The 26,288-nt window shown below is 31.5% G+C and overlaps 1 protein-coding gene across 5 annotated transcripts in view; it reads right to left on the reverse strand.

The window, feature by feature from the left end:
* The window catches only part of LOC100643584 (protein kinase C and casein kinase substrate in neurons protein 1), a 58,390-nt gene that overhangs the window by 4,871 nt on the left and 27,231 nt on the right, over nucleotides 1–26,288 (reverse strand). The window contains exons 1-7 of one of the 5 annotated variants that reach the window (XM_012313566.3): nucleotides 22,309–22,597; nucleotides 5,594–5,985; nucleotides 5,091–5,279; nucleotides 3,756–3,776; nucleotides 1,100–1,326; nucleotides 718–838; nucleotides 78–188 (exon numbers count right to left, since the gene is read on the reverse strand). In XM_012313566.3, coding sequence (XP_012168956.1) covers nucleotides 78–188; nucleotides 718–838; nucleotides 1,100–1,326; nucleotides 3,756–3,776; nucleotides 5,091–5,279; nucleotides 5,594–5,956 — 1,032 coding nt within the window. In that variant the 5' untranslated portion in view covers nucleotides 5,957–5,985; nucleotides 22,309–22,597. Of the gene's footprint in view, nucleotides 1–77; nucleotides 189–717; nucleotides 839–1,099; nucleotides 1,327–3,041; nucleotides 3,054–3,755; nucleotides 3,777–5,090; nucleotides 5,280–5,593; nucleotides 5,986–22,308; nucleotides 22,598–26,288 lie in introns of those variants that run through there. The other 4 variants (XM_048410154.1, XM_012313567.2, XM_048410155.1 and 1 more) reach the window with 4 other exon arrangements.

Consider the following 26,288-nt stretch of genomic DNA (forward strand, 5'->3'; position numbering starts at 1 on the left):
GTGAATCTTCGTTCATTGAGTAGCATGTGAACGAAGAATAAGCGAATGGATAAGTGTAAAACGTAACAAAACTTTACATGCACATCCTCGCCGACCGGGCGTTGATTGATGAGCGTGATGGAGCCAGCCGGAAGAGCCTCCTTCGATTTTGAGCCCTTGGTGATGTCACGGAACTCCTCTGTGTAGTCCTGCGTAATAGCAACGCCCAAAAAAAAAGAACAATCACATGCATGCATTCCAGAAAATATTTCAATCTCAGGGGATATATTTCATTTTTCTATTTCTTTCTTTCTTTGATTGGAAGCTTTGAGAGCAATTCGATACTATGCTACACAGAGTGCCTCAATGTTTTTCCAATAAAAAGATGCCTATGAACGGTATTTAATGAATAAAAATAAGAAGCTTATAATAATTGCTTTCTTTAAAAGTTATAACAGACACACGAAATAACGACAGGTTTGTTTTTCCATCGGTAGAGCATAGAAACAGATTGGCGATATTTATATTAATTCGAATGAAATACTACAGAATATCCAGACATACAGAATATAACTAATGGACGATATTAATGCAGTTATAAGAAGGAAAGAACAAGAACGATATTCAATACACGCTACGGCTATATTTTCTAACATCAGATCTTCAACCATCAGCAAGAGTTTACATGCGATGAGAAAGAATTATTTTAATGCGTATATTTGTATTTTGTCGACTTACCTCGAACTGTGGCCAATTCATCGCCATATTTACACCGTGATTGTTCGACCACCATTTCAGATCTTTTTCATGGTCCGCATTGTTAACTGTATGATAGAATTCTTCGTATATTTGTGGAAGTCTGTAAACCAAATGAAATCAAATCTTTTGTTTAAATTTTTTTCTAAAGAAATAAATTCATTTTATAATTTAGTAAATTTTGAAAATTTATAAAACACATGATTTTAATTTTGAGCATTAAAGGTATTCGTAATGTAAATACTTGAAATAAATTATTCAATTCAAAGGTTTCAAATACTTTCGCGAGTCATTATACAACACACTCTCGAAAATAATAATTTTCATCGAAGGGTATAAACGAAAGTAACAAACAGTAATTTACATTGGATCCTGAGATATATTGAGACATTTGTGAATGCCGAAGAGAACATCCTTGAAGAATTGAAGCCGCTGCGCCTCCATTTCTTGACACTTTTCGAACACTTGTGTCATATCCTCCATGTATTTTGGGTTATACTGATTAATTTCTTGCAACGCAGCTTCATATTTTTCTTTCGCTTTTTGCACCTCTTCCTTCGTTTTCTGCACCCTGTCCTGCATTTTCTTCACCTGTTAATTAAATAGAAGAAGACATACGATAAATACTCAATTTTTAATTTAATAATTTCACCGTCTACATTGAAGGTAAAGATCTTGGTACAAACCCAACACGTTGGTAATCCAAGGAAAAATAACGAAGAGATAATGTTCTTAATTTTATATCAAAGCGATTAATTAATATTGCATTATTATTGTTATAAGTATCGAAACGTGTTCTGAATAATATTCTGTTATTTATGATAATAATTCCAATTCTTTACCCTCAAGCTTATCTAGCGCACTATCGAGATGGCAAAAAAATAAAATACTTTTGAAAAGGTAAGCGTGATTTCTATGTAGGTTTAGCAGTTACGTAACAAATACCTACAGGATTTACTAGTGCAATGAAGTTGTAATACAGTAAGTATTGTAAGTATTGTAATAAAACAGATCGAGAAGTTTTTAGTTATTCATTGTATCGTGTATTTTGCATGGTTTGTGTAGAAATACTGTATTGAGTAGTTTCTTCTGAATGTAGTTGTGAATGAAGAGAAATAAAATTTATAAGTGAAATATTTATAAGAAAATTTCGAAATTTGAAAAAAAAAAGAAAATAGATATATCTAGCGTGAAAGAATGTAAAATGGGAGTTGTAAATACTGTAAGGAACTGTACAGAATATCCTTGAACTTGTTCTTTTTTCTAGTAATGCAACTACTACGAAGTTTGAAAAGCTTACATTATTGTTAGTCAGAATGCTATCTGGGCTCATGCAAAATAATGGTTAGCAATATTTTTATTTTTCTTACCTCATGGTATTCCTCAGAAACATTCTTTACAGTTCATTACAATACGATATGTAAGTGTAAGTCGTGTAAGTACAACTTCTCGTTGTGTAACATTTACACGTATAGATGTAAGAGTAAGAAGAAGAAGCATATAATAAATAAAAAGAAATTTAAAAAATGAACATTTAATATATAATATGTAAGAACTTTAAAGTATCTCATTATATATATACATAGAATTAATAATTTGATTTTGAAAATGGAATAATTTAATAGATTGACTTATAGTTTCTTGGAAATTACAAATCTACAATTAAAGAAAGTAGGTAACTGGCCAAGCAATTAGAGCATAGTGGTTCACAGGATTTAAAAATTTATGCATGAAGGGGATGTAGAGAGCAAATTCTATGTTGAAACGTATTAGGCCACTATAATTCACTTCTAAATAGAGATAACGAGCAATCATCGAGTAATTATCAAAGTAAATTGCAGAATTATATGTGAAAGAATTCATGGATTCATAATTCTGTTCTATATGTATAATATTTGATTTCGCTAAAAGATAAATTGGAAAGTTTCTATTTAAAACTTTTTTTAATAGTGCTTTAATTCTTTCGTTACTTTCTGTCTATTCTTTACATCTTTTACTAATTGAAATACAAACGCATGTGTTCTATAATTTTGGTATAAACTTTACTCTTTAAATGATAATCAGTAAATTATTTGTTGAATATAGATTTCAAATTTGCCAAGCTGTATAAAAATCTAAAAATTCAGTTTTCCAAATTTAGAATATTCTAGATAATATAGAAAAAATCTATTTTTTTTCGAACTTTTATCTTTAATTATTTAAAAAATTGAAATTTGAATCTTAGAACAATAACCATTTAAAAGCTCGATGTTTACGTGATAAAATTATTAATACTCGAAAGAAAGCGTGAAACAGATTTTGCTTACCAGCAGAGCTTTCTGTAATGAAAAATGAAAGAATGTTAATTAAACATACATGCTGCATGCATTATTATTATACATACAAGCTGAACGTCTCCTATTTTAGATTTCCTAAAGGATTTTCGTATTCTGTGGCCCCATGCATCACATCCACAAACTGTCATCTAAAAACGTCGTTTTTTCAGAAGATCGCCTCTCGTTTGGCGATTTATCAAATTCATAACACTCGAGACGTAGAGTAACGATCTTTTTTCCAGTTATTTTATTTCTATAAAAATATCATTTCAAAACAGGTTTCGAAATCTTCTCAAAAATAACAGAAAGTGATGCAACCCAAAATAAAGAAAAATAATTTTGTGCACTAACAAAATTCTACGATCTACTCTTGTTAATAAAATATTAAATATTTGTTTTACTTAATATTTAATATTCAAAAAAATTATATTGTAAATATTTCGTGTAACTGTATTGTACGTAAAAATTGTTGAACATTAAATTTCACAATCATTATCTAATAATGCAGCTGAAAAATTTAACAAAGTTTACAGTCCACGACTGAAACGTGCAGGGAAAAAAGGATCATTCGGACATTCACAAAAAATTTGGAAGCGAAAAGACAGAGAGTACAAATATAGATAATTGTCAAGGACACAGGACAACACGACATGCAGATTTTCGATAAAAATTAAAACACGAGATGTTTCTTTTTGTTTCACATACGTTTTCAGAGCCTCGGGCCATCTGAAAATAATACTTGCTAAAGAACAGTATCTACTTTTATATTCAGCCGCGATTGCGTAATCGAGATACATACTAAATGTTAGTATTACGCATATGTAAGTACACATTGTGTATCAGTACTTATGTATGCGTTATGTTTTGTCAAGAGTACTGTCGCTTCGAAGAGAGAAAAATTTGATTTTCGTAGAATTGTACGTAATACCTTCTATATAGAGCAAAGGATATAACTTCTATTTTATTTTTTAAAACATATAATATACTACTTAAAGTGGTTGGAGAATCGTTTTATGCCAAAAAATATCGCTTGTAAAATTCGTTTCTCTCTCTCTCTCTCTCTCTCTTTCTCAGAGTAATTTATATACATATATATATATATATATATGTTGATAACAAAACGAGATGAGATCGAAGTTGAACTAATGGAAATTTCACAGTATTTAAATCGAACGATTCTAAAAATTAGAACGTAATTATCTTACATTTACTCTAATATTTAAAATATGTATAATTTCTATTAACGCTTTCACCAACGTTGGGGATATATATTTATATATATACATTTATATATATATACATATATATTGGGGATAACATTGGTGAAAGCGTTAATAGAAATTATACATATTTTAAATATTAGATTAGATGTAAGATAATTACCTAATTTTTAGAATCGTTCGATTTAAATACTGTGAAATTTCCATTAGTTCAACTTCGATTTCATCTCGTTTTGTTATCTAACAATTATCCAGGATATTCAGGAAGACGAAACACAGCGTAAAAGAATTTTAATTAAGAAAACTTTTCCTCGTTTTTAAAATGCAGATCGTCTAATAGATTATTTAATGTAAACTTTTAATCAAATATGTAGATAATAAAAAAACTTTCTTCTTACTTAATCCCAAGTCATACAAGACTGGAGAATTTTCCAATAACTTATGCAATGACTTACTTCTATGGATATTCAAATAATTGTCATAAATTTAAAGATGAAAACACTGTATATTGCTTATGATTATTCATTTAATTAAAAAATTTCCATCGGGCATCATTCTGAATAGTAAACAATTCTCTCAACCATTTGTTCAAGTGTCATAATTTTAATCGTTCTAACTTGAACGAGGCGTTCAAAGTACTCTGTTCTCTTCGATACATTACAATGAGTGGTCGAAAAGTACCTTTTGAAAGCGAACACGATGACAATCGCTGTGATTCAAATATGTAACGTAACGATTGCGCTAGTCGTCGATAACGTACGAGTGAGAATGATGTAACTGTTCATTACTGTAATCGACATAGAGAGGACGATCGTTTTACCTGGTCAGGGGAAAGCGAACTGTCCGCCGATGCGTTCCTTTCCATGTTCGCCGCGGTTCGTTCGGTTTTGCAGCTGTTGTGGTACTCGGACTTTGCTTTTTCAACCTTCTGCAAAAGCTTCGCCCATGGTTTCTGCGCCTTTTTGAATGCGTCCTCCATCTCCTTTCGCTCTTTCAACGTCATCATTGACTGCAATTTCGAACCATATCCAAGTGTGCAATTTATTAATTATTATGAAAACCTATGTGGGAAAAGAATTAGTTGTAAAGATAGAAAAATAAAGATAAAACGGTGAAAGAAATGTGAAAGTTTAAGGTTAAATTTTGATTCATTCAATATTTCTCCAAAATACCGATCCACTAATCAAACATTTAACACAAAGAAAAAGCAAACTTAAAATAATACTTTGAAATTCCGAAAAAAGAAAAGAACGGGAACAGAAAAGGAAATATAGACTTTCATCTCGATATGTCAGAGATTATTCATAAGAAAAGAGCACGTACTTTGTGATAGGTCTCTTTCTGCCACGTTTTCACTTGGTGAATGATGTCGTTACAGAGATTCTCTTTGACCCTGAGGTGGAGATCGCACAGCCTCTCCGATTCAACGAGAACTCCTTTCCAAGCAGCCTCGGTGGTTCCATATTCCGGTCCTTTTTCGATCTTGTCGTTCCAATTTTTCGACCAATTTTTCAACGCTTTCGCGTAACTTTTCTCAATCTCTGCTCTTTCTTGGACTAGAGCTATTAAACTGTCGCAGAGCTTATGGCCATCCTCGATCCTCTTGGTCGTTCGTTTATAGTTACCTGGCTCCCAGAAAGAGTCCGAGGTTGCTATTAGCATGTTGTCGTCGCTGTGATGTGACATCTTAGCCTAAGTCGAGAAATTCCTTTCACCTGTAATCAAAAATTCAATGAAAATATTATGGATATTCATTTGTATGGTCAGAAATCATAATGAAATATAAATTGATAATTCATGTATTGCGATTTGTTATTTATCATATTTATTATATGTTTAGTTTATCGTGTGAAATATGAATTGTGTAATTATTAGACTGCGGATGTTTATGTATTTATGGAAAATTTTAATGTGCAAAAATATACGGAATATATAAAAGTATGCAAAATATTTCAAACAAGATAAATACTCGTTTTAATATTTATAATATTTAAGCATTTTAATTACAATGCTTTATTCTGACCAATCATTTTTATATACTGTCTCTATATCATCATTCTCTTGTAGCACTGACAGCTAATACACGAACGATCGTAAATTTCTATCCGTGGATTACCACCGTAAATAACATAAGCCAAATAGCTAATTACATTATATGCACATCGACTGTCCTGATTTGATATCCAATTAAGAACGATCGTTACAAATCTTTGTCCACGATACTATGCTATTTCTTTCGATTACGGGACTATAGCAGAGTGAAGATTACATATACGACAAACAGCAGCCTGTTTCGAAATTCTCTTCATTTGAATCATATTGGAGCCATCGTTCGATTACGATACTACTTTCACGATACAACGCACGATGTTGCGTGGTAACTGGAGATCGTTAAACTGCAATATTCGTTAAGAATGCAAAGGTAACTTAGTAATGTGTATAAAGTTGGTTACGATCGAGAGGTTCATAATAACCACGATCCTTGTCAAACTTTTGACTTTTCCATGGAATTGGTATGATGAAACATGATTTATGTTCTGGCTTATATAGTCAAATGAAAATGAAATAATTCTATAAAAACAATCTTTATCAAGGTTCTATAATTTCGTGATTCAAATATAATTCCTTTATGATGTAATAATTATTGATACATTTATAGAAATAGTGTAACATGATGCCTATTTCGTCACAAGAAATTGAAATGTACTGAACAGAAATTAAACATACTAGAAGATTTCCTAGAAAGCGACAAACATTGTTATTTTTTCTTGTGAGCTCTCCCATTGTATTTCATTGGAATTGTGTCTACTTGTATATGTATATGGAGGGAGATAGGGTCTGATTAGGTTAACGGTAGGATAACAGTGACAATTAGTTGGAATAGCTTGTTGGACTCGTTGCATCTCCTAAATCTGGCACACATGCAAATTTGATTTCGCACCGTACACAATTGTGGTTGTGCTGACAAAATTTTATGGTTTCCATAATCGAACTGTTGTGTAGCAGTTGTACATTGTAAGTACATTTTATTGCAGCCGTGTATCATTGTTTCTTTAATCCATGAAAATCATAAATACGAATTTATGTTCTCTTGTAATTGAATCGAATTGAATAATTTCATTTAATAATTAAACGAATAATGATATTTCATAAATAAATCTGACATAATTTTCGTTCATAAAAATACTTGCTTTGTCGAATGTTGATTTTACTAACGAATCAAAAATCTGTTGATTGATAGAATGAAATAATTCAATTTATCTATACGATACTCTCTCTTGACCGAGAACAATCATTTTATAAATCGTTTTATAAAAATAATTTATTAACATACCAGCAGTTTTACCGCGAATGTAATAACGTAATCATTGACGTCTCCTTAATTGTCTTTTTCTTAGTCCACTTAACTGCTAATACGTAGAAAACAGTTTTTCAAGAGCATTTTGACGCACAAAGCAATAAAGTCGTTACAACACTTGTCATTAATCAGAAATACTTTCTATAAAAACACGATTCAAGGAGCGTGTTTAATTCGAAACTTTCAATGGTACAAAAAAATAATTCACGCGTTCCTGTTACCTTGATATTAGTTTTTTTTTCTCTTATTCGACCATTCAATTCTAGAAGACTTTATCTTACTTTGTACATTTAGTTATATTTAAATACTAATTTAGAATGTATAAATACATATTGGTGTATTTTAATTCATGTAATCTTTTCTGTGTAACAATTATCGCGCGTGAGAGTGTTTATTGGAATAAAAAATTTGATCTTCTCCAGGCGATAATAAATTATCTTAAGAGTATTCTCATAAGAATTACGTCTCGAATATCAATTTCGTGGAATTATAAAATTGAGAGTGCGACGTTTTGTGAACGCGACGCAATCAAGATGTTTGGATTGCAAGCTCAGCGCTTTCATTGAAACAAAGCGGTTGTTAATGGGGACACATTGCATCAATACCGGAGTCGAGTAGAATTACTACATTACTACGTTACGCGAGCACTATACATAACAGTTATAACAATCTGCATAAAATACATTTAGATCTTTCGTTCTTCTTCTCATTTAAGTTGTTACGTCTCACAATTACATTACCAGGTGAAACGTATAATCGTACGATAAGCATGTTTAAGCAATTAAAGAGCCATCTATTTAGGTAATTAGCGAAAATTATTCAAGAGTAGTGGTGCATTTACCAATTTATTCCATTTTAATAGTACACTTTAATTGTTTGAATATTGGACAAAGAAATTATACATAACAATAAATTGTAGATAAATTTCTTTCGAATTTTGTTCAATTGTGGCAATAGTGAAAAATATTAATTGATAAAATAAAATTACTGATACAATTTGACGATCGAGAATAGACCAGGTGTTAGTAACGAACAAATTTTTATATCTTTATAGATTTATATATTTTACAGATGTTTTATTATTTTAACTTTTTGGGTACTTATACTGGAAAGAAAAATTATTTCGTCCATTACATTTTCTATTTATAAACATCAATATATTGCACAATCATAGATTGTATAACGAGAACCTTGAACGGCAGGAGCTGGGATAATCCAGATGCTAAAAAAGTCGAATTCTTGTGAATTGAAATTCCATGACTCAAGTTCATTGCAATATTTATAACTTCAACCTTATTCAATAATTCATAGCGTTATCAACTCGATTGTAATAATTCGTAGCATAAGTTAGAATAACTGAATGAGCCGAGCTGTGAATAGATTAATTTATTAATCTTGAAGTAAGATTATTCTGAATATAAAATAATTTGTTCGAAAATATTATCTACTTCCTTTAATTAAAAAATTTTACCGACGTAAATAGAGAAAAGCTGTTTTTAAAGTAACAAAGAAATTTTAAAAATTATATTAAAATAAATTAGAAACCTTCAACTGGATACCATTTATTCTAATTAATAAAACGATTTAAAAAGATTTAGAAATTCCTATTTAAACAGGAATCGAATAACTGAAAGCTAAATTAAAAATACTATTTTCCGATTCTAAAGTAAAATAGAAATTCCAGGAATCATGATAAAATAACGAAGTTTTAGTCAGAAATAATACATTAATAAGTAAAAATTCTACCGACCGGAAATTTGCACATTTTTTAAGTGAAATAGAAACTCTCTCAAGCTGAACTAACTTAACAGTAATATATCATTAAATATATATAAACATCTGAACAAAACTACATATATATAATCACAACTAACACATTCTTAAATTTTCAACCCACTATATATCATTTCTATGAAATCTTCACTTCAGTAGATCATAAATTCTCCATTTATCCTCTCGAGAACTAGAAAACGAACAGAAACTAAACAACTTTCTTCCAACACGGAAATCTCACACTGTCTTTGTATTTAACCATCGTCGTATATATCCACTTTACGTACACCTATTTAGCGTTGTGCCATCTATTCCACAGCTGAAGGGCTCTAGGATCACAAATAACTCGTCCAGTAGCAATAACGCTGAAATCGAGTAATCAACACGAGTCATGGCGCCTACGAGATCTCTGATACCATGCAGCTTATCGAGCCGGTAGAGCAACATTCCACGGTACGGAATGGCCACACTCATTCCATCAGCACGCTCTCCTGCGAAAGAGCATTCTCCATGGAAGGTGCACTGCCACACTAGTGATGGGATCAAGTTCGATATCACGAGTTCAATGACACAAATAATAATAATAATTAAATCGACGCGACGCATCATATGCGTCAGTATCAAAATGTGTCAAAAGAACAGACACAAATTTCATATACATTTTGAGATTCGTTTCAAATTTGATCAATATAATCACGATGTATCGTGCTTTCTTACCAATGCTAGTGAAATTATCAACAAAGGCATAAAAATCTTTTATGGCAAACGTGGAGATACTTTCGTGAATCGCAGTATAAATTAGTATAGAGCGTGAATTCCCAAAGTACGAATCGCGTTAAATACTAAAATATGGGAGTAATTACATGTTCATTAAAAGAGTTTTACTCTTACTTATCGAGAATCGTCGGATGAACGATTGTAAGTTAAAAATCGCGTGAGAATTACTGTTTCTGTTTATTTCTCCGCAGATCTATGTTAAAGTAATTTTGAATTGCTTATCGATCAACTCTAGACTGCAATTACATTCCGTGTAATCTTCGAGTGAGACGGGAAAAAAATTATCGTTGACGAAAGTGGGTCTGTCTCGGCCTACAAAAATTACGAAGCCATGGTTTACAGAATTTAAGACCAGATGATCGATGTTTGAATCTATTTGCGATGTACTTAAGCCCATCGCTACTCGTCACGCTCTGAACTGCACGCGCTCACATACACATAGAATTCTCGCGTGAGAGACGAAACAGGAAACCATTTGGTTCATCTGTTTTTCGCTCGAGACGCCGAAAATCGAACTCCACGAAGCCTTGATCCGACCTTCTCCTCCTCCGCGTGGAGCTTAAAGGCCTTTCGATCCTCTTGCCTGACAGCATTCCGCGGTTTATACTTCTTCTTTAACATTTTTCGTCCTTTCGCTTCTTTTTACTGGCTTCCTCGATCTCGTGTTTTTCTTTCTTTGATTGCCGACTTTTGTCCAGTGTTTCTTTTTCATTTCAGATGAATGACAGATTAGGAATGAGCTTGTTGACGGTTGATTGACAGAAATGTAAACTTTTTTGGAAAGATTTTGAACAATTCAATTTATTAGCTTTTATGAATAATTAAAGATTCTATGATATTGCGCATTTCTTAGAGATTTCAAGCTGTTAATTTTTTACATTTATACAATATTAATGATATTAATTTAGAAATAAATAATATATGTACATTTCACATGAATCATGAAAACAAAATATTCCAATTTTTGTCATTTCCTCTTAAAGTTTACTTGTCTGGAAAATTCCGATCTTTAATTACTTTGTTCCCAATATAACTAAATAAAGTAGTTGAACAAGCCCCAACTGCATTAATTTCCATTGCGTAAGACCAATTAAACGTTAATAAGGAAAATAAATTTAAAAGTAGAGAAAGTAAACTCCGCTTGCAAACTTAACTAGAAAGACTAAAAATACACGAAATGCAATTCGTTGATAGATCAATGTCTCGTGACGCTGGAACGTCAACGATTAATCATCGTCTTTACATAATCGACTATGAAGAAAGAAAAGAAGGAAAAAAAAAACAGTCGATGAAAAACAATTCCAGATGAATCACCACGTTCGTTTTGTTTCATTATGTCACGATTATCAACTTGCGCCCAAGAGTAAAAACATGATTGCATTTGCTTGATCTTCTCTCACTGGTACATCACTTGTCTCCGAATTTTTAAAATTTTTAATCTCAATATAAAAAGCTACGATATTTTACCGAGATGGAAGGATAAGTAACTACTATCACGTTTATTGCTATTTAAAATATACATGTTGATTCATCGTTGATTGGTAAAAGTGAAAAGTTCATCTTTGATCGGGCTATTTTTTTCGATCATCTTCCATATTAGTGACATCATGCTCGACAGAAACGTGTTGGAATGTCTGTGTTTTGTGCGTTACGATCACGATAAAGAATGTCGATAACATTGGAAGGTACGAAAAAACGTGACTAACATGAATTATTTTAAGGCAATTTATAAATGATGAAATAAAATTGTAACAATTTTATTCTGAAATTTTCGGAATTCCAAAATTGATAATTCTTATTTTAATCTGACATAATAAAACAAAACAACCGAGAATAAAATTCTCAATATCAAAATCAATATGTATACGCAGTATCATTAGTTGTTTAACTAAATAGTTTATTTAACAAATGAAACATATAGAGGGTAGCGTCGACAACCTCGATTGTGATAATCGGTCTTGATAGCAGCGAGACAAACAAAGTTCATAGTTTCATATAAAAATAACGTAGTCAATGTTGATGTGGTTACACAAGAATGTTATTTTTATGTACTGTTTATGGCACGAGCATGATAAAAGGAGTTTTACGTGTATTCACCTTTCTCTTTGTGAAGTACATAATTACACTATAGGAAGGAATATTTACTTTCTGTAACCTGTAGAAAACTGTGGTGTGAAACGTTAAGCAAAAATATAAGATAATTCTTTGTGATATTTAAAGACCCATTTAAAAACGGATAGTTCTTTAAATAATCCCTATTATCCACATTCATGAATCTACTATCTATTATTATCCAGGGTAACGTATATTTATAAATTAATAAGTAAAGTCTTTATTTTATGTCGATATGTACACATACAAAATAAATTTCCAAGGAAAATCCATTTAAAACCTGCAGATAAACGTCGGTTAACGATAAGGCAACCTTCGGATTATATACACATCGTAGAACATTTTTCAATATACATTATTCAAGTGTTTTTCTTATACAAGTCATGTACAGTACATTAGGGTACATTTCCGTAAAAGCAACAAAAAAGGCACATTACCTAATTTTCCTTATCATGATTTTTCGATTAAGGTAAGTGCAATCAATCGGAATGCACGAGATTTCTTTCTTTATCTAAGCAGATAATCATGCTTTTTATATTATCATTTAAAACATTACATTTCATCTTAATCCATTATAAGCCAACGCTGTTTACGCAACATTTCGCTTGCAAATCTTTTTCAATCATTTTACATTATCGAATTCCGTGCTTTAACGTCGTAGCTTTGAAGGAGAATTCGAAAGATTTGCTTAATACTTTTGCCATTACCGTTTCTTCCATCTAAATTCTATAATTTCATGAAATTTAAAGAAATTGAAGTACGCGTAATATTATGATGAACTGTTGCTTGGTCCTTAACAGCTTGAAACTGTTGTCAAGAGAAAGGACAGAGGCAAACTACTTTTAAACAGATTGTTCATTAAGGCACGAGCAATAGCAAGAGATCAGAAATCTGTTTGACGGGAATTTGTGTCGCGATGCAGCAAGAACAATGCTGGGAATACAACCGAGGAAATGGATGGCCTTAAAAGCAACCTCGTACACGAATTGCCGAGGAAGAAGTAACAACTTTACGTGTATCGAATTCCTTTTGGAACCAACTATGCGCTTCGTCCTCATCTTTTCGGCCCGAGAAGAAATATCTTTCTGACCCAATTCTCCAATCGTAATTATATCTTCATTTATAGGAGCAAGAACGATGACATTGTATAAAAATACGAACTGTTTCATGATTCTAGAAATATTCTGATGGAAGAATACATAAAAGTTTGTTAACATGCTGTCTGCTAAACAGACGTGTGGTTCTTCGTTAGGACTGAAATTTTGTTTCTTGAAACTTGTCAATTTTTGTACGTGATGCCAACGTGCTAAAGAAAAGCCACGGGTCTTTTGTAGTTGATTCGACAATAGGTGATGGATTCGCCAATAATAAAGATTTTTATTATCAGACTGCGGATTTTTATGGAAATTTATATTTTTATGGACATAACTATAGAAATACAATTTAAGTAGAAAGACTCGTTTTATACATTTTATATATTTTCGTGTAGTACATACATTCTCTTTTTTGTACCTCTGTATCTTTAAATTTCGAGTAAACGCGTAAAATACCACAGTTATTTATCATTTATTAATATTGATTTGATGCAAAGGCTTAATTTTTAGTTAAAAGAAATTTGTTGATTTCGTTCCACATATGTATGTAGTTCGTTCTTATTGAAATGTCCAATTTATGTGGAAAGCTTCAGCAAGTAAGATAATATTTTCTATTACAAAATGATGCTCACTTCTACGTGACTGACAGCTATCGACAGGTTGTCGATAGTTTACGAAACACTTGTGTTACGTAACCACACGATACTATGTTACGATCAATTTTCCCAACTTACGATGTAGGAACATGTTTCATTTTAATCCAATAACAAAATCAATAAACACTTGTGTCTTTACGTGTATAAGCACATTTTAATGAATATAAATGTTCTAAACTTAGTCTAAGATCTAAACACAAATTTTCGCAATTTGTTCATAATTAAAAAATTCTGACTGATTGATTTTTTCAATTACCACGTGAATATCATGAAACCAACAAATGTCCTGATGTAATACTTATGAACGATAGTGTACTTTAGAGGAAATAGGGTGCGAGTTGACCTCTCGCCTGGAACTTCTTAACTGGTTCTTCGAAGTAGTTCTCTGGAGCGTCTCAAAGAGGCCCGGCAACATGATTGTGTAGGAAAATGAGCTTCTTTCTGTAGCAACACGTTGAGCAATTCATGTTTTCAATACCCTTACCAAGTGAAATAGATTCGCAAACGGTGTGAACGTGTGAGTGTGTCATTCATGGAATCATCTTCTGGGCAATCTGATGGCTTTCAACGAACCAGCGCGGGTCAACATACTCGGCAGACACCGAGAAATTTTTCCCCTCGGTTCGACATCGTCTTATCGATCGCCTAGTTTTTAGTCGTATCAGGGAAATGAGGCAATTTTTATCGAAAGAAAGAAATATTTCGGTAAATAAAGAAACAATTTTTAAGGAAAGAAATATCTACTTTTTAAAGGGAAAAAAAGTGAAATAAAACTGGAGGAATATTTTCGAAAGATTTTTTGAAAGATGTGGATATTATACGAAACATAAAGTAAATAGAAAATAAAATTTGTAGATTTTATGGTACATATTTGCTTTCAGTAATCAGCTATCCTTATTTTAATCAACGGTTACCTATATATAAATGGTTCTGGCGCTATATAAATAATGAATTATTAAATGGAATGAATGTTAATAAACGAAGATTGATAACTATGATAGAGGTTTAATAAGTTTCAATTTGCTAATTATTGAAATCGGAGCGTTTGACAATGAAAGATTGCAAATAGTAATTTGTCGTCGACACGAGGTTACTGGAGATCGACCTGGTTACGGTTTTCATTACGTCCTTGAATTTATGTGCGGTATCCGTATAATACACTCAATTTTACGGCACGATCGAAATAAATGGGCTAATGCGTTTTGTTCCTTGCTTTGATAAAGAGATTGAAAGTAAAATATGTCTATTGTACATCGGAAGTTTTATAAAGAATTTAATTGCGATCGAGGAAACTCTTTGGAATGGAAAAGATTATTATAATTCATCGTCGACATTGAGCTAACATAACGATTTACTAACTTAGTAATTTAATAATTAGTAATTATATATTTATATATTACAATGTAATTATGTATATTACAATAATCTTTAATAAATTATTCTGAGTGAAAAAATTTTGTATCATTAATCCGAAATTTAATAATTTAGCAACTTGATGAATTAATAATTTAGCCAATATTTTATCTTATACTCTAGAGCACAAAGTAATTCCCTAAATATAGATGTAGGTTAAGACCAGTATTGAATTTCGATAAATCAGCGAATTAATGTCAATTTATCTTATTAACCGTTGCATAACGCAAAAATTATCGTTCGATAATTTTAGACAAGTTATAAATTCATAATTGAAATTTAATTTAAAAGGATATTTTTCCAATTATATTCACAGCAAAACTTAATTTTGAATATCTCATTTTTCAATTATATGTGTGCAGGAAACGTTACGATATAATGCTCCACTATTATCCAGTTTTGTTTACACTTTTGGGTTACTTTAGAGGCTGAATACGAAAGCTTTTAGGTAAATTGCCAGATTTTTAAACGTCCGAAGAAGAATTTATATCCCAGATTTTCAGCCATTATAATTTTCTCTCCTGGAAGATTAATAATTACAAATTAATTTTAATATCAAAAGAAAAAACTGATACCAGAAAAATTTTAAGAAAGATTAACTCTACATTTTTCGTTTATAAATTAGGTCATTCTTTATAAATATATTTTCAAATTATTTATATTAAAAATTTCAATGTAAAGAAAAAAGACTAACATATCGATAATAAAAGGGAAAATACCTATTTTATATAATGAAAATGATATAATATAAAATATGATATATATAATATAACGTATTAAGGTTGTCTCAAAAGCTTCTTCTTGTTGCAATAAAACAAAATGGATCAGACATAATTCGAAAAAATAATATAAAACAAATAATGTTGTGGATCTATTATTTCCTAATAAAACGAAAGAAACTTTCGGGCAACCTGATATATATAATATAAAAATGATTCTTTTTCTCTTGAGTCTACCTAGAATTCCAAGGACGAAAGTCAGAATGTTTGTTAGAAGCATTCTTTTCAGAATTTAAAATACAACGTTGCAATTAGGCCAAGCTTCTCCCATTGGCCTTGGACAAGAAACCCTTTAGGTCATGACGTCATACATTGTTCAGAGTTGTGTTGTGGTAGGTCACGTCATTACGTTTCAAAATCGTACAAAGGTTTGTCGAGCAACAGAATTATATAGAAGAAAAAAAGTAAACAAGGAATCTTGATCAAATTGATTCTTTGCTCTGTCGTGGCCACAGAATCTATACTTAATACACTAAAACTTTATATACCTATAAAGATATCGAATTTTTAATAATCTTACGGTATAATATAAAATTTACTGAATTTGCCTATGGAGCGATAAATCAATAAATTTATATCGTAGATATAGATGCTAGCTTTATATCAGCTATCGTAATTAAGAGAATGTAAATACATAGTATTATCTTGGAGATTAGCAAATTTTCATATGAGACATGTCGTCATTTTTTAAGCAAATAATCTTTTAATTACATTAGAAATAACTGAGTTTCCTAATATTAACCCATGGAGATACAGTAATCATGATTTCATTAACTGATACATAATTAGATTTTATTTATTTATCCAATGGAATTTCATACTTACAATTACACGCTGTGTAAGTTTAAAATATGCAAATGCATATAAGATACAAAAGACTTATAGATGCAAATTTCTTCCATCAATCGGATGTAAGGGAATAAATAAAAAAGGTAGTCGTCTTATCGTGTAACACATTTTATACATTATATCGTTATCGTTCCTTTCGAAAAAATAATTATATTCATTACATCGCAGATGTTATAAAATATGCATTAGAAATATAAGATTGTAATCATAATTCATCAGTGTTCCGCGTAGCGTGAATAAAAAATTCACATGAAACGAACGCAATTCGTGTTTTCCATATTTATTACCATTTACTATCTATGATTTGCGAAATTTCTTTTCATTGATTTATCGTAAAGGTTCTATGAACAAGAAGAGAGGAACAGGAAGTAATGCACTGTAAAAAGATGTGAGAGAGAAATCGTCGAATGAAAATAGTACAGGACAGGGTTTATGTGTATAGATAGCGAACGAGGGTTCTGAACGAAAAGAAAGGATTTGAATCTGGATCGATAGTAAAACAAGTCTTGACAAAAAGCTCTTTTGTTCGGGAAGACAGCCTCTTGAATTGAAGGATGTATGTAACTTTGTGTAGCTATGCCAATTTCTGTCTTCGTTTACAGTCGTTGTCTATTCTTTTCAGCTTTATTCATGCAACTTGCAATGAAAGTAATTACAGCAAATTTTATTTCATTCTTTATCTGATGCAAACCATATTATAGAAGTTCAACTGAACACAACTAAAACAATCATAGAATTACTTTCGAGTAATCTTTGGAAAGGCCTCAAAAGCTTAAACAAGACACAGTACTACTAAGGATAAAGATCATCTAATTAGTCGATCCTTTAATTACCCGAAGCACCGTAGTATGACAAATCACGAGTCGCTGGCCAAGGGGCTGAATAGAGAAGCCATGATTATTATTATCCCTCTCTCTTTTTCTCCTTCTTCTTCCAAGCCATTTCCTGTTTTCCAAATTCCTTTCATCGTAAGTATTAAATAAGTTTCCGGCTAATTAAAATTCTAACACGAAGACACTTGTACCGTTGTAGCATCGTTATGTTTGCTTTTGTTGGTTTACATCAAAAGTGACATATTTCAGTTGCATCGCTATAATTGAAGTCTAAAGTTCATTGGCGTTTCAAAAAGGATATTGTTGTAAAGATAATTATTGCTTCTTCCTTTTCCTTTATCGTTAATAATTTATTATTTCAAAGCTTATGACTTTATCGATGAAATAACGTGCGTGGTTCTTGTTGAAATTTGTTTGACTAATAACAACAAAATACTAAATAAATCTTGCTCGCGGAGTGAATTTCGTATGAAGAGTATCATAACCCAGAATAGGAGTAGTAAATATGAATTTATCGAGTTAAATGAGAATATTATAGTATTTTTCATAAAGCTCGATGTCTTATTATACCAATTTATGGCTGTCAAGCCACTTCTTGTTTTCTGAATTCTTTTCATCGCGTAGTAAGTAAATTTCGGGTAACTGAAATTCCAACAAAAGCTTGGAAAATGGATGAGAATAGCGAGTGGAGTGACACAGGAAAAGACTTGAAATATTCGGGGCGTAAAGATTCCGACAAATTTCAGTGCCATGTTTCATCTCCAGGCAGTCAAGTTGCCTCGTCGCTGAGATCTCATTTTAACCGGTGCTCCGACGAAATTTACGTGAATCAGTCAGCCACGAAACGTTTACAATTTCGCTTGCAACCGAAATTGTGATAACGGAGAAAAATTTGAAAATTCTTTTGAAACCACGGTACTGTTCTATTCATTTGCCGAATCGTTTGGAGGCTATGTTTTTATGTTTTGCTTGTTAAAGTCACTGTAGATATTGGTAATTAACATCACCCTGCCTATACACAGGGTCAGATCCCTAGTACAGGGGGAGCGATTATTCCATGAGCGATGATCGAATTAACTCGTAGTCGAGAAAAGCCAAGGTTAATAATCAGTATTAGGGCATCGTGAGAGCTTGATTAACGCTAATGTCGACCTGAATCGAACTTGGACGATATCGTTCACAAACAATTTCAGAAAGAAACATGCGATCTTGTTTCTATGGAAAAATAGAGATTGATAAACCTATAAAATCTCTATGAAATGCTAGAAACTGGTAATCTATATCTGTAATATTTCTACAGGAAATTAAACACTGATGTTTTAAATCTAATAATAAAATACCTATGAAAAATTACAAATTGCTCACTCCGATCGCTTTGATAGTTCTGCTGCTATATTATAGAAAATGCTAAATTATAGAAAACTTAAATTATAACTGTTAAATTATAGAAAACTTAATCAAATGAATTTCACGCACTATTGATTAGACAATTATTCAGTACTACTTGAAATAACGATCTTTCATACTCCTCAGATCTTGATTAAATCAAAACCGTCTTTAATATAAAGCGAAAAGGATGCTTGCATTCGCAATAAAAAGAAAAAAGAAAAAAAAGAAAGAGAAGGAGGAGAGAAGGAAGAAGAGATGCATAAGGGAGAATATTCGAAGAGCAAGCGTGCGCGACTGTGTAACGAAGCGCATCCGTAATACGCGTCTGCACACGTAATAACATACGAAAATAACGAAACAGGGAGGTTAACGTGTTGCAGCATTCATCGAGCCAAGCTTCTCGTCCCTTTACAACTTCCTCAAATTACCAACTTATACGCGGTGTGTTTGTCACTCGAGCAACTTTGAGGTATTTCAAAAACCTGGATAATTAGCTGTTTACCACTCTTCACCTTCTACACACTACGTTTCTCTTTTCACTAATGGGAATTATTCGAATAAGGACGATTTTGAGTTAAACTTAATTATAGAATTTATGAAATCTAATGACTTTTATTCTTGAATTACATCTTTAACTTTTTCGCTTTAGTTTTAGATTAATTTTGTTCTTAAGATATTAATTTCTAAAGAATTGTTAAAATCTATGAATATTAAGCTGTCTTATGTTTTTTGCACTACTTTTACAGTACCGTTTAATGTGTATGATGAAATATTTGTTTTATGATTGATTGACGATAACTTCTTTTTATAATTATTTCACATAAGCTAGTACATATTAGAAATATTCCATGATAATTTAATAATTAGTGTGATCTATTATAATTAGTACAGATAATAGTATGATATATGATTTTATTGTAAATGATAAACATTTGAATTTTATTTTGTGCTTTCTTAAACACAGAGGAATCGCAATTTTTTCATTATCCAATGGAATATCGTATTTCCACGATTAAATACAATAATAAATAAGCATTGCACGCGGTTACAATAATTAGCACTATAATTAATATCTTTCTAAAACGAAGCTAACCGACCGACAACCATTACGGAGGTAGCATTTTAAATAAGCCGGGAGCATATCCGAGTCTGTGTTTTTCTTTCTCGTTGAATTATGGTAAACCGCTAGCCATGCTCCTCTACTAGGCTACATTCGAAATTAACTGTATCCTTCGCAGAGGAAATGCAGTCTCTGGACGCGTCTACCTCATCCTTACAGTGTAATTTCCCCTTTTTCTATTTTATTTTCGCTCGCGTGAACATAATCCGCACACTATATTGGAATTTAGAATCAAGCTTTCGAAGAATTGATACGCGTCATTATCCTTCAGCAACGCATGGTATGCGTATTTCATATTAATTCATTTAGAAACGAATACAAATGTAAAGAAATATCGCCAGGGCTGAAGCACATACTTGATTAATTTTCAAATTCCACTTTTTCGAAAATGAAACATCCTATGAACAAATTTTATTCCACATTTTTGACATATTTTTCTTAACTAAGTATCATCCTCTTACCTATTATATTAGGATTACTGGAACACCCTATATAAGCGAGGATGTTGCACACATAACAATGCATTCAGTTATCGAAGCGTATCCTTGATTCACTCCCCTATACGTAAATACTTGGAACATTCCGTGTGCGCACACTTTACAGCCATGCTCCGCATTTCTACGTTCGTGTTTGTTCTGTCGTGTGAATCGTTCGATAAATTTACCATAATATAAATATGTACATCGCTGTAGTTAATTCTATGTGGGGATACCTTATACAGAATGCGGCCGAATAACATGTAAAAGCGTGCAGAACATGATTCCTTGTAGGAAAATAGGAAAGAAATATAGAATAAAACTTTTTCATTCTCGAGTTAGTTTATGAGAAAATCGATTTTGAAAATTTATCAAGTATACATGGCTAATTCCGGATTACAGAGGATTAAATAATAGACAGGAGGTCATTCTACTTGTGAAAATAAGTCGAATATAAACATGTTCGGATTCTATTTTCTTAAAAATAAAGCGTTAAACGAAAAAATTGTATTTCATATGTTTTACCTACTTTCGCTTCTACAATAACATCCTATTGATTGTTTACTCATATCCATATCATAGTAATTAGCTATGTGCAAGTATGCTTGATGAATTTTAAAACTCGATTTTCTCGAAAACTAAACCAAAAATGAGAAACTTTTATTCTTTATTATTTTATTTTTCTATAAAAAATCACGTCGTGTCGGCTTTCTCGTGTTATTCGGCTGTGCTTTTAGATCCACAAATCGAAAGTCGCATGGGCAATAGTGTATAAAAAAAATGATAGTATACGACTTTTAAACACTCAATTCATCAAGTATAAATACATCCTCAGACTAACTAATTCTATATTTGGTCTCTTCTCTATGCACAGGATGGTCTAAAAATCAGTCCCTCCGCCTCCCCCGATGTTTCAAACACTTCCAATCGATAGACAAAGAATGTTTTGAACAAAAGTTAATCAACTTTCAATCGACTATAAAGTTGCAATATTAAAAAGTTCTTCATGCTGCAATTTGCAGTCGATTGAAAGTTGATTAAGTTTTGTTCAAAACATTCATTTGTCCGACGATCGGAAGTATCTGAAAAATCGGGGGACTGATTTTTTAGATCACCCTATATATATTTATACCCGCAAAGAATTTTCCAATTAAATCTTGTACGTTTCCATTCATCAAGAAGACGATAGTAAGTATACAACTTTCAAATATTCACTTTATCAAGTATAAAAACACTGTTAAAATAATTAATTCTATGCTTGAAACACCCTATATCCCCATAAACGACACGCTAATTAAATCTTGCACGTTTCCATTCGTCACGATAGTTCGTCGCACGCGCAGCGAAGTATGTACATACATTCATACACAAGAAGACGGTAGTAAGTATACAACAGAGAGGAGTTTTACCTTGCCTGGATGGCATGGTTGAGCAACGATCCTCGTGAAACGGAACAATTTTCTTAATTTACACCAACAGAACGGAATTACGGCACCGGTTCGATATCATTGAAACGCGCCACTGAAATGCGCCACTGAAATCATCGCATACTTTCGGTCGGTTTGAGAAAGCCTGATGAATCGGACGCGAAGTTTATAAATAACGCGTCGACTGAGAGAACGCGAAGGAAATCCACACTGTACGACGCGACGGTTCAAAGTAAACTGACTCGACTGACTGAACTGACGACGTTCCTCTCTCCAGAACTCGACTACCTCCGAAGCTCAACGAGAGTGGAAAAAGCAATACGCACACGACGCGATGTTGTATTATATGTTCGCCAGAAAGGACATGCAATTAGTCGAAACGATAATAATAGCTAACACCTCATACTGTATTCTACGATTTAATCACATCTAGCTACCAGCAAATTCATATGTTTTTAAAAGATTTTTAATGACTTTGAGATTAGTTTCGTGAAATATATATAGCGACTCACTGAAAATATTAGGTTGGAGGTAATCACATATACTGGTAAATATTAGGTAGGTAGGAGAAGTTTTTTTTCGTTTTATAAGAAAATAATGGATGCGTAACATCTTTTGTTTTATATTCCTGTTACATTTGTTCCAATAGAACAAAATGGATTACACATAATTCTATAAAATACTATAAAACAGAAAATGTTGTGCATCTATTATTTTCTTATAAAACGAAATAAACTTTTCGGACAACCTAATATTTGGATATTTACCATAGATTTAACGTTGTATGTATAACACAGAATTATAACATTATATATTGCGTGCATTTAATATATAATTATATATCGTATGTATATATATAGATAGATAAATAGGTATACAGTATAAATATATATATATATATATATATATATATATATATATATAGTATAATACAGTATAAATATATACAGTATAAATATATATATATATATATATATACACAGTCATGTTTAACCGTGAACGCTCAAACACAAGGAAAAATACGAATGATATGAAAAAATGTTTCAGACAAAAGTTGCATGAAATCAACGGGTACATATACTGTACCCTTGTCAAACTTTGAAATATACTGTGAAGCTCATATTAAAAATTTTTAACGGGAGACTGTATTTTTATTACGTGCTCTTGCTAGCTGACATTGAGACGTTTCCAAAACACGTTTCCAATTCGTGTCTTTTGTACCATCTGTTATCGAGATAGAACGTTCAGATTCAACATGTTGCCAGCATTAACGTTGCTCGATGTACACCGCAGAGGCACAAAAAGAAAATTTCTCATAATCATAATCCTAATACGTAGTTCTTCAACGTTTCTAAAACACTCGGTCAGTTCCGAGCAGTCAATTTAGCTAATTCCTTGTATTGCTCGCTTCAATTTATAAGTTCATATATCTTGAGAGCGGGTTATGCGGAAGATACAATTTTCTAGTGTTTTGAAAACATCTGAATGTCAACTAGATTGAAACAAATTTGGACATGTATACGCAAATTATAAAAATTACAAAAGATATTCTACAAATATGTAGTTAGTAAAAAAATTAGTATACAGCACGAATCTTAAACATATAATAAGCATTAAAAGCTGAATACCTGTATAAGTCTGTGCGTTTGCGGAAGAATGATTGTGGACTTACTGAGTCACACGCGAGGTGTTTAAAAATTTATGGAGCAAAGTGAGTGGTCTTATCAGGCTGTCGTAGATTGATATTCGTACTTGCGGAGAAAAAACGGGGAGAGATAAAAGTTTTGTGCTTTTTTCCGGGGAAGATAAGGTGGATCGAAAGAAATTCTTTTTTTAGGCGATGACATTTGGAAGATTTCAAGATACTTCCTATTTCTCCATCTTTTAATTCTTTATATCAAAACATGTTTCCGATAATGGTGGAATTGTGTTCATATACGTGTATGTTATTCACAGTAAAAGTAAAGTTGAAAATATGTCGTTAATCATACGTATTTGAAACTTGAAAACTACTGTTCGACCCATTTATCACTACGAGTGATAATTATGATGCTAATGGAAGTGTTAAAGCGGTTGAGTAACTCTTTTTTACATGCTGCAATATTTACTGTCTTTTATTCCAACATCTTTATCAACAATTCTTATTGAAGTTAAAATTTTTCAAACTTCTAAAATATAATCACATCAAGATTCATCTATTCAATGTAATATGTTTTCAATTTTCAATATCAATATGTTGTATGTATGTTTCAATTTCAATATGTTGTAAATGTTTTCAATTTTTATTGACGATTGCTTTCAAGAAATTGAGTTCCAAATATATATATATATATATATAAAAAGAAAAAAGGAAACAAAATCCTTAATTTTAGAAGAAGCAAATATTTTTAGTAAAAGGATAAAGTACGTTCTTCTACAAATAGTTGCGAAATTTCTTAACCAAAAAAAATTATGATGAGGTAAAAAACGGAATCCAAATATTGCAACAAGATTAAGCTGGAAGAAAACAACTTCCTATAAAAATTTACAACGTAAAACTCATTGAATTAAATCGAATGTTGAATTTCAAATGACACGATTCTTCAATCTGCGCAATTGATCCAAAGCAATAAAATGACGAATCGATGAGTCCCAACCAACATTGTTATGGCCGAAGGTCTGGCGCACGCTTTAACCGCTAATCGATTAAGAACAGAAGAGAACCTGCATAACTACCACTCCTTCATCGTAAAAATTTATTTGCTAATACCGCTAATTAACCCCACGGCGTTATATGTGTCCTCTATATTGCAAATCGGTCAAGGATGGTTAATTTTTTCCAAGCAATTATGAATGATATAATTTGAATATATGATCTTTTGAAAATGATAAAAATAGATACGTATATTTATTTCATATTTAAGATAACTAATAACAGTGTTTTAATGTCTTAACTTGACAATTAATTTTACAGATCAGTGAATATACAGGCTATCAAATTAAAAAACATGACTATATTTGCATAAGGAGATAATTAAAAGAGAATAGTGAACTTTGATCAATGATTACTATTAATAGCAGTATATATCGTACTTTACAATATGACGTAAAGCAAGCTGAATTAACTGTTTAAATAAACGTAACTTTTGTTGAATCATGTAGACCTGATATTTGTTATTCATACTGGCTATCGTTTGATCACGAAGCTTTATATTGTAAGGCATAAAAACAAACTTTAACAGCCATGTAGTCAAAGATCATTGGAAAATATAAATCTTTATTACAAGAATAGTTTATATGAAAAATATGTATATAGGAAATAAATGAATTATGTAATAAATTTTTGTACTTCGACTGTTTAAAATTTGTATTATATTAATAAAAGTTTTATTTCCTCATTTCCACCTAATACCATCTAATCACACAAATCAACTACTATCATCGATTGTTATTAATGGCAAATATCAAACAGTACAAGATTCTTGAAAATTTATCTGATAGATTCATTAAACATACACTGATGTAAATATAATTTTCTTAAACTTATATATTCATAGATATTTCATGGTTGATATCATTATTATGAAACAAATAACTTTCTGTAATAATCTATGTACATACACAAGAGTGTTCCGTATAACGCGACTCACTTTTTCTGTCATTTGCCGTCATGTAATAAAAAGTGTTTTGAACAGTACTTTAATAGCGTCGAGTGTACTGCAAATGACGATAAAAAGAATCCCGAAAATACTTTGTTTTCAGAACGAAACCAAGGTCACCTTGGGTAACATAAATAGGACCATATGTTGTTTTTCTTCATGAAAGTGTAGGAAACTTAACGGGAAATTAAAAAAGCATACTACATGACATTTTATTTTATGATATGAACTCAATACTAGGTTTATAATGTCAGTACATTTGCAAATTGTTCAAATTGCATATCGCCTTCCATAATACAACATTTTGCTCTTTTGCAGAGGTTT

The sequence above is a fragment of the Bombus terrestris genome, chromosome 11 (assembly GCF_910591885.1).
Source record: "Bombus terrestris chromosome 11, iyBomTerr1.2, whole genome shotgun sequence".
Lineage (NCBI taxonomy): Eukaryota > Metazoa > Arthropoda > Insecta > Hymenoptera > Apidae > Bombus > Bombus terrestris.